The 14584-nt window shown below is 43.8% G+C and overlaps 1 protein-coding gene across 1 annotated transcript in view; it reads right to left on the reverse strand.

Annotated features, from left to right (window-relative positions):
• EMSY (EMSY transcriptional repressor, BRCA2 interacting) overlaps positions 1 to 14584 on the reverse strand; it is a 52422-nt gene that overhangs the window by 23228 nt on the left and 14610 nt on the right. Inside the window, 4 exon segments of the mRNA XM_073612870.1 lie at positions 5252 to 5422; positions 8451 to 8600; positions 12040 to 12117; positions 13060 to 13311. Of these exon segments, the coding sequence (XP_073468971.1) occupies positions 5252 to 5422; positions 8451 to 8600; positions 12040 to 12117; positions 13060 to 13311 (651 nt within the window).

Here is a 14584-nt window from a genome sequence, read left to right on the forward strand (position 1 = left end):
TACAGAAATTTTTTTACATTTAAACATTAAACAAAACAAACCTCCAATCAGTTCACTTGTATGTATAATTTAGATTATAAAAAAAAAAATAAACTATATCTTAAATATTAAATACACAAAAACAGGTAATCAAAACTTTTGGACGAAAAAAAATGGGCTTACTTTACGGCTTTTTTTTTTTTTTTTTTTTATTTCATTAATTTTTTTTTTTTAAATTGCGATTGAAAGACCGCTGCGCAAATACCGTGTGACATAAAATATTGCAACAACCGCTATTTTATTCCCTAGGGTCTCTGCTAAAAAAAATATATATATAATGTTTGGGGGTTCTAAGTGATTTTCTAGCAGAAAATACAGGATTTTTACTTGTAAGCAACAAGTATCAGAAAAGATTTAGTCTTTAAATGGTTAAACTGAGAACTTCTACACACAGAGTTCAGTCTATTGATAAAAGAACTTGAAAAGATACAATGTATCTTCTTATCAGACTTGGCAGGCTGCCCAGGGAAGAGAGAATCCTCTCCACAGATAACTCCAGAAAACTTGCATTGACTTCTATTACAGAAGTCATTTAACCACTTCAGCCCCGGAAGGATTTATCCCCTTCCTGACCAGAGCGTTTTTTGCGATTCGGCACTGCGTCGCTTTAACTGACAATTGCGCGGTCGTGCGACGTGGCTCCCAAACAAAATTGACATCCTTTTTTTCCCACAAATAGAGCTTTCTTTTGGTGGTATTTGACCGCCTCTGCGATTTTTATTTTTTGCGCTATAAACAAAATAAGAGCGACAATTTTGAAAAAAACGCATTATTTTTTACATTTTGCTATAATAAATATCCCCCAAAAATATATAAAAAAAAATTTTTCTCTTCAGTTTAGGCCGATCGTATTCTTCTACATATTTTTGGTAAAAAAAAAAAAAAAAAAAAAAAAAAAAAAAAATCGCAATAAGCGTTTATTAATTGGTTTGCGCAAACGTTATAGTGTTTACTATATAGGGGATAGTTTTATGGCATTTTTATTAATAATTTTTTTTTTTTACTAGTAATGGCGGCGATCAGCGATTTTTATTGTGACTGCGACGTTATGGCGGACATGTCGGACATTTTTGACACATTTTTTGGGACCATTGTCATTTATACAGCGATCAGTGCGATTAAAAATGCACTGATTACTGTGTAAATGACACTGGCAGTGAAGGGGTTAACCACTAGGGGGCGGGGAGGGGTTAAGTGTGTGCTAGGGAGTGATTCTAACTGTAGGGGGATGGGCTGTGTGGGTGACGTCACTGATCTCTGCTCCGATGACAGGGAGCAGAGATCGAGTGACACTTGTCACTAGGCAGAACGGGGAGATGCTGTTTACAACGGCATCTCCCCGTTCATCCGCTCCGTGAGGCGATTGCGGGTATCCCCGCGGCGATCGAGCCCGCGGGACCCGACTCACGGAGCTCCCGGCCGGCGGCGCGCACGCACGGCGGGAAATTCAAATGGACGTACAGGTACGCCCATTTGCCCAGCCATGCCGCTCTGCCGACGTACATCGGCGTGCGCCGGTCGGCAAGCGGTTAATCGGCTTTTTTTTATCAGCACAATCGGCCGATGCCGATTAAGTAAAAAAAGCCAAATATCGGCCGATATATCGGTCGACCTCTAATATATATTATATATATATATATATATATATATATATATATATATATATATATATATATATATATATATATATACATATACACACATACATACATACACACATACACACACACACACACACACACACACACACACACACACATACATATATATATATACATATATATATATATATATATATATATACACACACACATATATATACATATATATATATATATATATATATATATATATATATATATATATATATATACATATACATACATACACACACACATACATACATATTACACACATTTTTTTTTTTCAATATTATATGCATATAATTTACAATCCAATATCTGCCTTAGTGAACTTGCCCAGACATATCCCTGAAAATACATCACATGGGGTGATTTTTTTTTTTTCTTTACCTGCTGTCCGTGGCAGACGTGCTGCTAGCACTATATAAAGGGTACTGAATAAACAGTGAGGAGTTTAATGGGCCAGCGGAGCAAAGTTACAAGGTGTCACATGAATGTAGCACCGTCTGGAGACACCAGCCCATCATAACACCTTGTAAGACAGACACAGGGCAGCTGTAACCAGAACTCTCACACTATAAAATAGCTGAAATAAAATAAATAGAAGAAAACGCCCTCTGCCCTACAGAGGGAAAAAAAAAAAAAAAAAAACACCATTACATTCTAGAAGGTGGGATAAACAAAATGTATTTGGTAAAATGCAATCCAAGCCATAGCACTCAGTATGAACAGATCATTGAAAGAGAACATCTAAAAAGGGGTGTTCCAGCCGTAACACTGTAGCTGCTGACTTATTAATATATGGACACTTACCTGTCCAGGGAGTCCACAATGTCGCCCCCCCCCCCCCCCCAGGCCGATCCGTCCCTCATATCGTGTGCCGGCGCCGCCATCCTCACTAAGGCCCCTTTCACACGGGGGCGGCGTCAAAGCACCGCTATTGTTAGCGGCGCTTTACCGTCGGTATTCGCCCACTAGCGGGGCGGTTTTACCCCCCGCTAGCGATCAAGAAAGGGTTAAAAACCACCGCAAAGCAGGTGTATACATCGCTCCGAAGATGCTGCTAGCAGGACTTTTTTTCCCATCCTGCTAGTGCACCGCTCCAGTGTGAAAGCGAGACAGCAGCGGCTGTTTCGGGTCAGTTTGCAGGCGCTATTTTTAGCACAATATCGTCTGCAAACCGCCCCAGTGTGAAAGGGGCCTAAGGGAAACACGCAGTGGAGCCTTGCGGCTTCACTGCCAGTTTCCTACTGCGCATGTGCGAGTCCCCCGGCGATTTCTGAACGGGCGGCTGTCTTCTGTGACACACACAGGTCCCAGAACACACTGCGCCCAAATTTCCCAGAAATCAACGCGAGGAGGAGAAAACTGAAGATCACTGCGGAATAGGAAGTGGCAGATTAGGATGCTCTGCCTAGCAACAGGCATTTCTGGTAAGTTTTTTTTTTTTTTTTTTTTTTCAAATGTTTTTTTAATGTATTTAAAAGGAGCGTTTTTATGTATTTTTTTTTTTTTTTTTTTTTTTTTTTTTTTTTTTAGGTTGGACCTCTACTTTAATTGCTTGCGATTACTTTTTGGCTTTTCTTTTGTTAGGTTTTAGAAAATCAGGATTTTTTTTTTCTAAAATCTTTCCTTAAAAACAGTACAAGGTCTTAAGTCCGTGGGCTTTTGTTCCCCTTCCATAGACATGTCTAAGCAGCTAGATCTTGTCATCTGCAATGGTCTCTGAAGAGTCCAAAACTGAAGGCAAAAACAGGCTGCATTTGTCCACTAAAGAGTAACTTTTTTTTTTTTCTCAAAAACATTCCCCTCTGGGTGATTAAGGCCCCTTTCACACGATCGGACCGTTCAGGTCCGTTTGTCAGTTTTGATGGCGGACCTGAACGGGCGATCCATGTTAGCCTATGGAGCGTCGGATGTCAGCGGAGACATGTCCGCTGACATCCGACCCCGTCCGATCCGCTAAAAGCAGACGGATGGCTCTACGTCCAGATCCGTCGCTGGCGGATCGGATCGGGTGAGATCTGACGAAAACGGACACACTGTCCGTTTTCGTCCGATCCCTCCATAGGCGGCAGCGGCGCCTGACAAGCCCCTCCCCGCTCAGTGAGCAGAGAGGGACCTGTCATCCGCCGGCTCAGCGGAGATCAACGGACTGATCTCCCGCTGAGCCGGCGGACCGAGGCGGGCTCCGTAGAAACAGAGTCCGCCTCATGTGAAAGGGGCCGTACACTGCAAGGATTTTAACAAACTTTGTTGCAGATTCCTACGTTGTTATTCTGAAGATCCGACTGAAGAACTGAAGAAATGACACTTTGCTACAATGTAATGTAGTGAGTGTACAGCTTGTATAACAGTGTAAATTTGCTGTCCCCTCAAAATAACTCAACACACAGCCATTAATGTCTAAACCGCTGGTAACAAAAGTGAGTACACCCCTAAGTGAAAATGTTCAAATTGGGCCCAATTAGCCATTTTCCCTCCCCGATGTCATGTGACTCGTTAGTGTTACAAGGTCTCAGGTGTGAATGGGGAGCAGGTGTGTTAAATTTGGTGTTATCGCTCTCTCATACTGGTCACTGGAGGTTCAACATGGACATCATGGCAAAGAACTCTCTGAGGATCTTAAAAAAAAAAAAAAAAAAAAAAAGAATTGTTGCTCTACATAAAGATGGCCTAGGCCAGGGATATGCAATTAGCGGACCTCCAGCTGTTGCAAAACTACAAGTCCCATCATGCCTCTGCCTCTAGGTGTCATACTTGTGGCTGTCAGAGTCTTGCTATGCTTCATGGGAGTTGTAGTTCTGCAACAGCTGGAGGTCCGCTAATTGCATATCCTAGGCCTAGGCTATAATAAGATTGCCAAAACCCTGAAACTGAGCTGCAGCACGGTGGTCAAGACCATACAGCGCAAACAGTTTGCTGAAGACAAGCAGACTAAGGACATGGATTACTGAAACCATGAAATAGGGGTGTACTCACTTTTGGTTTAGCCATTAACGGCTGTGAGTTGAGTTATTTTGAGAGGGAGAGCAAATTTACACTGTTATACAAGCTGTACACTCACTACTTTACATTGTAGGAAAGTGTCATTTCTTCAGTGTTGTCACATGAAAAGATAGAATAAAATATTTACAAAAATGTGAGGGGTGTACTCACTTTTGTGAGATACTGTATGTTCAGGAAACAGATCCACATGAAAAAGACAGCTTGGATTACCAAGCATCAGGAGACATAAGTTTGAGAAAGTAGTTCAAATTTCAATGCCCCCCAAATACAGATAACTGTAAAAAATGTTAGATTACAAAATATTTTTTGAAAAAGAAAAATAACAAACATGTTATAACGTAAAATGTTAAGGAAATGACCTTAAACAACCCTTAACCATCAACACGTGCGATAAATTACCGCATGAGAAAATGCGGTAGTTACCGAACAATCTGATTTACCGCATGCGTTATTTTAACGAAATTTTATTTGCCGTTATTTAACGCTTAGTGAATTAACCAATGAGCGGACAGTTTCTTCTCCCCATCACTGCCAAGTTTGCTTCCCTATGTGACACTCACCAGACACAATGTTGCTGCTGATGATCTTCCCTCCCAGCGTCGCCAGAGATTTTGGCACAACAGTGATGATGCTTCCGCTGGTTGTCTTTACGTAGGTAGCACCGGGGGTAGCTGCCATACGAGCACTGAGTGCCGAGCTGACAGCCGGTCGTGTGTATGTGGCTTGTGTGCCTAAGGAACAAGAAAGCATATTTTTTTATTTTTTTTGCTAATTAAAACATAAAAAGTTAAATGGATGCAATAATTCAACTTTCAAGGCCTCATGCCCACAGACGTTTTTACAGCTGCTTTTATGAGCGTTTTTTTGCAGCTTAAAAACGCCTCTCCATGTTAGCCTATGGCCTCATGCCCACCATAGCGTTTTTGATCTGTAAATGGCATAGCCGTTTTTAAGCTGCAAAAAAAAAAAAAAAAAAAAACAGGACCAGTGCGTTCTGAGGCTCCAGTGCTAGAGCTGTAAAAACCGTCAGACACCAACAAAAGGTGTTAAACACGATTTAACGAGGCTTAACGCGGTGTTAAGCCTCGTCTGGCGTTTCTGTCTCTATTCAAAATCAATGGTTCCCTATGGGAGCCCATTGATTTGAATAGAAGTCGCACCAGAAGTCGGATCAAGATGATGCGACTTGTGTGCTGAGAATCTTGAAGGAGAAACCCCGCGAAAATTTAAGAAAAAAAAAAAAAAAAATTGCGTGAGGTCCCCCCCCACCCCAAAAAAAAATTATACCAGACCCTTCAGTCTGGTATGGGTCTTAAGGGGAAGCCCCACGCCAAAAAAAATGGCATGGGGGTCCTCACAAGATCCATACCAGACCCTTATCCGAGCACGCAGCCCGGCAGGTCAGGAAAGGGGGTGGGGATGAGCGAGCGCCCCCCCTCGCTCCTGAACTATACCATGCCGCATGCCCTCAACATGGGGGGGTGGGTGCTTTGGGGCAGAGGGGGCACTGCACCCCCCCAAAGCACCTTTCCCCCATGTTGATGAGGACAAGGGCCCCATCCCGACAACCCTGGCCATTGGTTGTCGGGGTCTGCGGGCGGGGGGGCTTATCGGAATCTGGAAGCCCCTTTTAATAAGGGGGCCCCCCAGATCCTGGCCCCCACCCTACCTGAATAAGTATGGGGTACATCGTATCCCTACCCATTCACCTGGAATAAAAAGCGTCAAAAATAAAAACACACTACACAGGTTTTTAAAGTAATTTATTAGGCCGCTCTGGGGGTCTCTTCCGACTTCTCCGCTCTCTCCGGCCTCTTCTCCCACTGTCTTCTGCTCTTTTGCCCACTCTTTTGCTAGCTCTTGCCTGGTCTTCTCCCCTCTGCTCTTCATCCGATGTTGAGACGACGCTCTCTCCCGCTGTAATGCCGTGTGTGCGGTGCGCAACAACTTATATAGGCACTGGGCGTGGTCCCATCATGCCCCACCCCTTATGACGTCACCACCCAGGGCATGATGGGGTGGTGACGTCATGAGGGGTGGAGTCACCAGATGTCATCACCCGGTGACCACGCCAAGTGCCTATATAAGTCGTTGCGCACAGCACACATGGCATTACAGCGGGAGAGAGCGTCGAGTCAACATTGGACAAAGAGCAGAGGGAAGAAGACAACGGAGAAGACCGGGCAAGAGCTAGGAAAAGAGTGGGCAAAAGAGCAGAAGACCCAGGCAGAAGACAGCGGGAGAAGAAACGAAGAGTGCCGAGAAGAGGCCGGAGAGAGCGGAGAAGTCGGAAGAGACCCCCCCCGAAGTCGGAAGAGACCCCCGGAGCTGCCTAATAAATTACTTTAAAAACCTGTGTAGTGTGTTTTATTTTTGACACTTTTTATTCCAGGTGAATGGGTACCCCATTACTCATTCACGTAGGGTGGGGGGGAATCTGGGGACCCCCTTATTAAAAGGGGCTCCCAGATTCCGACAAGCGCCCCGTCCGCAGACCCCGACAACCAACAGCCAGGGTTGTCAGGAAGGGGCCCTTGTCCTCATCAACATGAGGGCAATATGCTTTGGGGGGGGGGCGCAGTGCCCCCTCTGCCCCAAAGCACCCACCCCCCCATGTTGAGGGCATGCGGCCTGGTACGGTTCAGGAGGGTGGGTAAGCAGCGGAGGGGCCCCTCTCCCGCCGCCGATAAAAGTGATCTTGCGGCAAATCCGCCGCAGAGACCACTTTTATCTTGAAGCGGACCGCCCGCTGAAGAAGAGGATACCAGGGTTATGGCAACTAGCAGCTGCCATAACAACGATAATCCTCTTCAAAGTACCGACGTCTAACGGCGGTGGGCGATCCGGAAGTGGTTAAGTCTTAGAACTGCTCAGCAGGAGGAGTGATGAAACCAACGGGTGGTGATGTTGAGCAGGCAGAGGAAGGCGGGTACAGAGGTTTTCTGCATTCCCTCTGGAATAATTTCCTCTAAGGCAGTGATGGCGAACCCTCACACCCCAGATGTTTTGGAACTACATTTCCCATGATGCTCAGCTACACTGCAGAGTGTATAAACATAAATAGTGCTGCGCTCGTCCAAAAAAAACGTGTATCTGTGTGAAAGTGTATACTAATACAGGGTATAAAGGTAATGTGTTTGGATGCACAGTATCCTGTGATAAAGGTCAACGGTGTTGAAGTGAATGTTTGTCCTATATCTGATATCAGAACAAACACAGTGCAATATGTGTAGGGGACAAAGATAAAATCAATCCTCATACACCTCTAGTGCTAATGTAACATGTGCAAATAAACCTCCAAGTGCTAAAGTGTCTTTGTGCAACTCCTATAAATAAAATTGCATATACAAGATGAAGGGTATGCAGGTAATACGTCTGTATGCACAGTATCCTGTGATAAATCCAAAAAGTGCCTAAAGTGCTAAAGTATCATTGTGCATATGGATACAATTGTATATAAAGGTGAAGGGTATGCGGATAATGCGTCTGCATGCACAGTATCCTGTGATGAATCCAAAAAGTGGATATATATCCTTCAGCTGATTAAAAACATCACAATGTCTGATCCCATTCAGTGTTTGCAGCTGTCCGTATTTACCATTTTTCCAAGGTAGCGCAGGAATAATTTATACAAATATCTACACTGCAGAGTGCATGAGCATCATGGGAAATGTAGTTCCAAAATATCTGAGGTGCCAAGTTTCGCCATCACCGCTCTTAAAGTAAGGTGAGAAAACAACCGGTGGCGTGAACTCTTACCGCTTGGTGTGGTGACCAGTTTAGTCGTCATGATGGCCCCATTGCTGCTCACAACCATGATGGGGGCGTTACTGCTGCTCGTCAAGGCGGCGGACACCGGTTTGGGGAGGATTTTACTGGGCTGGACCTGCTGTGTGATGATCTTAACACCTGCAGGACATTAAAGAAAAAAAAAAAAAGTAACACAAAATTTAAATTTTATTGAAATACAAATGATATTCAGCAGCCTTAGAGCCAGTTCACACCAGAGAAACGCAGTCCGGAAGTGCTCCAGATGCTTTTTTGCATGCACGTTTTTGATGCGTTCCAGTGCATTCCCCCCCCCCCCCCCCTTTTTTTTTCCTTAACCCTAAATAAGAACGTGGGTGTTCCAGTGCGTTTTTGATGCTTTTTACAGCGTTCCAGTACAGTCCAGGAAAAATACAGCATGTTCTACTTTTTTTTCTGGAGCTATGTGAGCTATGCCATTGAAAACCATATAACCTACTTTCTATGCGTTTTTGATGCAGAAAAAAAAAAATGCACTGGACTGCATGTGGTGTGAACTGGCCCTTATATAAAATTTGGCTGTTGGCATTAGTAAACAGATATGATTTCATTTCCCATTTACTTTTTTTTTTTTCTGTTCTTTATAGGATTTCCAGGCCTAGGTAAATGATGTCCTACATCCCAGGAGTCTTCAGGAAGGGTTTTCTCCGCTAAGCACACCCTCCTGCTTGCATGCTTGAGCTAATGGCAAATTGATTCCAGGAAGTGCTAGATAAATCTTCTGCCCTTACTCAAGATGGCCATCCCTATGGGGACTGTTTTTCAAAGTGATTTCTCAGCAAAATAAAAACATGGAGACATGGATGGATTGGGGGGGGGTTGGGGTTGCTTTGTATATTAAAAATGAATTCAATGGTTTGTGGTGCTCAGATGCAGCGTAGTTCCCCTTTAACCACTTTAAAGAGCAGGCTTTTTCTGGCACTTTTTTTCAGGTCTAAATTAGTATTTTTTTGAAAGAAAATTACTTCTAACCCCCAAACATCATACACTTTGTTTAACCACTTCACCCCCGGAAGATTTGGCTGCTGCAATGACCAGGCCATTTTTTGGCGATACGGCACTGCGTCGCTTTAACTGACAATTGCGCGGTCGTGCGACGTAACCAAACAAAATTGACGTCCTTTTTTTCACATAAATAGAGCTTTCTTTTGGTGGTATTTTATCATCTCTGCGGTTTTTATTTTTTGCGGCTAAAAACAAAAATAGTGCCACAGCTTTGAAAAAAAAAAAAAAAAACTACATTATTTTGTACCTTTTGCTATAATAAATATCCCCCGTTTTAAAAAAAAAAAAGCTAAAATTTTTTCCTCCGTTTAGGCCGATATGTAAAAGTTATAGCATCTACAAACTAGGGGATATAATTATAGTATTTTTATTATTATTTTTTGTTGTTACTAGTAATGGCAGTGATCAGCGATTTTTATCAGGACTGCAACATTATGGCGGACACATCGGACACTTTTGACACATTTTTGGGCCATTGGCATTTATACAGCGATCAGTGCTATAAAAAGGCACCAATTACTGTGTAAAAATCACTGGCGGGGAAGGGGTTAAACACTAGGGGGCGATCAAGGGGTTAACTGTGTTCCTTAGGGAGTGATTCTAACTGTAGGAGGAGGGGACTGACTGGGTGAGAACAAGCGCCCCCTAGTGGTCAAAAGGTGAACAGTTACGTCGGTTCGCCCAGGGGAGCCAACCTGCCGCAGTACAACTGTGGCGGCCGGTCGGGAAGGGGTTAACAGAGACGCTAGGGAATAAAATGCCGATCGTTGCAATTTTTTTATTGCAAACGCAATTTTTTGGGGGAAAAAAAAAAATACTTTAATGAGAATAAAAATAAAAAACCTAAACCCCAATTTTTTGTGAAATGTGAAAGATGTTACACCGAATAGATACATGTCACGCTTTAACCACTTCCAGCCCAGGCCTATTCTGGCACTCCTCTCCTACATGTAAAAATCATAATTTTTTTGCTAGAAAACTACTCAGAACTCCCAAACATTATCTATATATTCTTTTTTTAGCAGAGACCCTAAAGAATAGAATGGCGGTCGTTGCAACTTTTTATGTCAACACAGTATTTGCACAGTGGTTTTTCGAGTTAGCCCAAATTTTTTTGCAGAATGTGAAAGATGATGTTGTGCCAAGTAAATAGATATCTAACATGTCACACTCGTGGAATGGTGCCAAACTTCTGTACTAAAGCATTTTTCAACTCCAAAAAAATAAAAATCAAGATCCTGTTCTTTTAAAGCATGTTATACAGCACAGTGCTTGCACTGTATTTTGGCCCCCTCTATCACCTGAAATACCTGGCTCATTCTGCCAGTTTCTACCCTCCCCTCTGTACGCTGACCACAATATATCAGGGCTGCTGAGCCCTGACACCATTGTCAATGTATGTGCCTCCGTCATACGCTGCTATCTGCAGCTCTCCTGCGTCTTCCTCTATCCCCCTCCTCCCCTCCCTGCCTATCATCTCTCACCATCGCTGATCTGCTCCTCTCCCCACTGCTACAAAACTAACAGATCTGTATATCATCAAAAATCTGTGTCCTAATGCCTATGCCTATGATATAAAGATGAGATGGTGGTTTAACACTTTAAAAATCTCTATAGGACCCCATATCTCTCCTCTATGCAGGAAAGCCTGAGATGAACAGAGCAAAACAAAAACATAAGGAAAAAAAAAACAAACAAACAATCTGAGCCTTTCCAGCTAAAAATATGGCAGTGTTTACATCTGCCAAGGTCAGAAGTGACATCATAATGTGACAACTGGCCTCCGAAGGTCATAGAGATGACCAGGGACCTTCTGGTCCTCGGTCAGCCCTATAGTAAACTTCCGCAGCCGCCCGATTCATTCTCCACCTCGCCGATCACATGGGCGGTCCCCTCCCGCCTCCTGTAAAAACAATCAAACAGCTGAACAGCTGCAATGATTGTTTTTACTTTGCAGGGAAGCGATGGCAGAAAAAAAATAATAATAATAAATATGAATGATGCCTGTGGCTATCATTTAGATAGCGCCACTCAAAGTCCAGGACGTCATAGGACGGCCTTGGGCACGAAGTGGTTATAATCGTGCAGGCTCATAGAATGGCGACAAACTATGGTACTTGAAAATCTCCATAGGCAAGGCTTTCAAAATACTTACAGGTTATCTGTTTAGCGTTACAGACGAGGTCTAGCAATATAATTATTTCTCTCGCTCTAACGTTCGCGGTGATACCTCATGTGTGGTGTGAATACAGTTTACATATGCGTGTATGACTTACGTATGCGTTCGCTTCTGCGTGCACTTTTTATTTTTACTCTGTCCCTTTATTTAATTCTTTTTTTTATCACTTTTATTCCTATTACAAGGAATGTAAACATCCCTTTTAATAGAAATAAGGATGGCAGGTCCTCTTTATGGAGAGATATGGGGTTAAAAATACAAAAAAAAAAAAATACAAAAAAAAATCTCTCCTCTGCAAAAACAAAAGATAACAAAAACAAAACAAACAAAAAAACTAAAAAAAAAATATTTATTTACTTCCAGCCTCGCTTGGAAGTGACATCATGGCGTTGCTCCGGTCCTTGAAGGCCATAGAGTAGAGCTGCACGATTCTGGCTGAAATGAGAATCACGATTTTTTTGCTTAGAATAAAGATCACGATTCTCTTGGCGTAACATTTTTCACATTATACAAAAAAATTGGGCTAACTTTAATGAAAAAAAAAAAAACAAAAAAAACAGTAAAGAGTATTATTTCCAAAAATATTGCGTTTGAAAGACAGCTGCGCAAATACCATGTGACATAAAATACTGCAACAACCACCATTTTATTCTCTAGGGTCTCTGCTAAAAAAAAAATGTTTGGGGATTCTAAGTAATTTTCTAGCAAAAAATACAGAATTTTAACTTGTATGCAACAATTTTCAGAAAAAGGTTTAGTCTTTAAGTGGTTAAACTGCCCTCATTTACAGACCGAAGTTCATCCCTTTGATCTAAAAGAAGGAAATGTTACAATAATTCTCTTTATCTCGCCTGACGATGTTGTGATTCTCTGCACTGAATTGAGGAAATGCTGTGTTACGATTGCAAGGGTGGGTAAAATCGCGATCTCGATTCTTTAATGATTAATCATGCAGCTCTCCAATAGAGGAGGGGGGGGGGGGTCAAAGATGATCTACTCTGATCACCTCTGGTACCAGCCGGCTACACTGTCGGATCGGGTCTCGGGCGAGCCGCTCGGAACGCTTTCATGAGGACACCAACAGTAGGCTGAAGAAAACGATACCGGGGGTTATGGCTAATATCTTCAGCCATAATACTGATAAACCACTTAAAAGCCGCAACGTGTAATATATTATATACACACACACACACACACACATATATATATATAAATACACACACGTATTGTGGTCTTGAAGTGGTTAATTGACGCATGCTGATGCTGTAAAATTTGTCTGGAGCTTCTAGGTGTGAACGACCCTTGGTGTCACAAAGGGGTTATTCTAAAGAACTCCGGGCTGTTGAGATTTTTTTCCACAACATGAAGTGTACTCACCAGATTCCTGCTTTATCTGTATAGTGGGCTTGATCCCTGGTGGCACCTGAGGAGGTGGAGTGGGTGCTGGCTGGGTAATAGTGGACGGCTGTGACAGCGGGGGAGCCTGTGGTGACATTTGATGGATTTGATGTTTTGGCAACTGCTGGTAATGCTTGGGGAACTGTGCCAGGATTTGGCCGGGGGAACTGATCAGGTTCTTGGGGGAAGGAAGTCTATTGGAGGGCACTTTCACTGTTGACGTCGAGGCACCTGGATAAAAAGATAAAAAAACGACTAACATCCAAATGAGCTCCAAAGAAAAAAGAAACATGAAAGCATTCACGTCTACCTCATTCATCAAGTGATCTGTACACTATGCATTCACACCAGGAGAAATAAAGTTTGCTAAAAGGGTAAAAGAATTCCATGGGTGTGCTGAAGTCCTGTGTAGGCTGGGTGAGTTTTATTCCCTCCACAAACCACATACACAGCTTTGTAACCTGGGAGATCTTTTCTGAAAATAGCAGAATGACCACACTACTACAGGACACTTATTCCTCAAAAAAGCAAGGTGGGGTTACACCCCAATTATATTCAAAGTAACATTAAAGTGGAAATTCACTCTCCCAATCAACATTATTTTTAATCATATTTTCTTGTTTTAAACTTTTTTTTTTTTTTTTTGCCTTTCTTGCCTAGGCAATCTGATGCAAGGGGCCCCTCTGATGGGGGGGGGCACATTACTCAAGGGGCCGCTCTGATGGGGGGGCACATTACTCAAGGGGCCGCTCTGATGGGGGGGGGCACATTACTCAAGGGGCCGATCTGATGGGGGGGGGGAACATTACTCAAGGGCCCGCTCTGATGGGGGCACATTACTCAAGGGGCCGCTCTGATGGGGGCACATTACTCAAGGGGCCGCTCTGATGGGGGCACATTACTCAAGGGGCCGCTCTGATGGGGGCACATTACTCAAGGGGCCGCTCTGATGGGGGGGGCACATTACTCAAGGGGCTGCTCTGATGGGGGGGCACATTACTCAAGGGGCCGATCTGATGGGGGGGGGGAACATTACTCAAGGGCCCGCTCTGATGGGGGCACATTACTCAAGGGGCCGCTCTGATGGGGGCACATTACTCAAGGGGCCGCTCTGATGGGGGCACATTACTCAAGGGGCCGCTCTGATGGGGGCGAACATTACTCAAGGGGCCGCTCTGATGGGGGGGAACATTACTCAAGGGGCTGTTCTGATGGGGGGGAACATTACTCAAGGGGCCGCTCTGATGGGGGGGGAACATTACTCAAGGGGCCGCTCTGATGGGGGGGGAACATTACTCAAGGGGCCGCTCTGATGGGGGGGAACATTACTCAAGGGGCCGCTCTGATGGGGGCGAACATTACTCAAGGGGCCGCTCTGATGGGGGCGAACATTACTCAAGGGGCCGCTCTGATGGGGGGGAACATTACTCAAGGGCCCGCTCTGATGGGGGGGAACATTACTCAAGGGGCCGCTCTGATGGGGGGGGGGGGGGGGGCACATTAC

This window comes from Aquarana catesbeiana, linkage group LG02 (assembly GCF_042186555.1).
Source record: "Aquarana catesbeiana isolate 2022-GZ linkage group LG02, ASM4218655v1, whole genome shotgun sequence".
Taxonomy (NCBI): domain Eukaryota; kingdom Metazoa; phylum Chordata; class Amphibia; order Anura; family Ranidae; genus Aquarana; species Aquarana catesbeiana.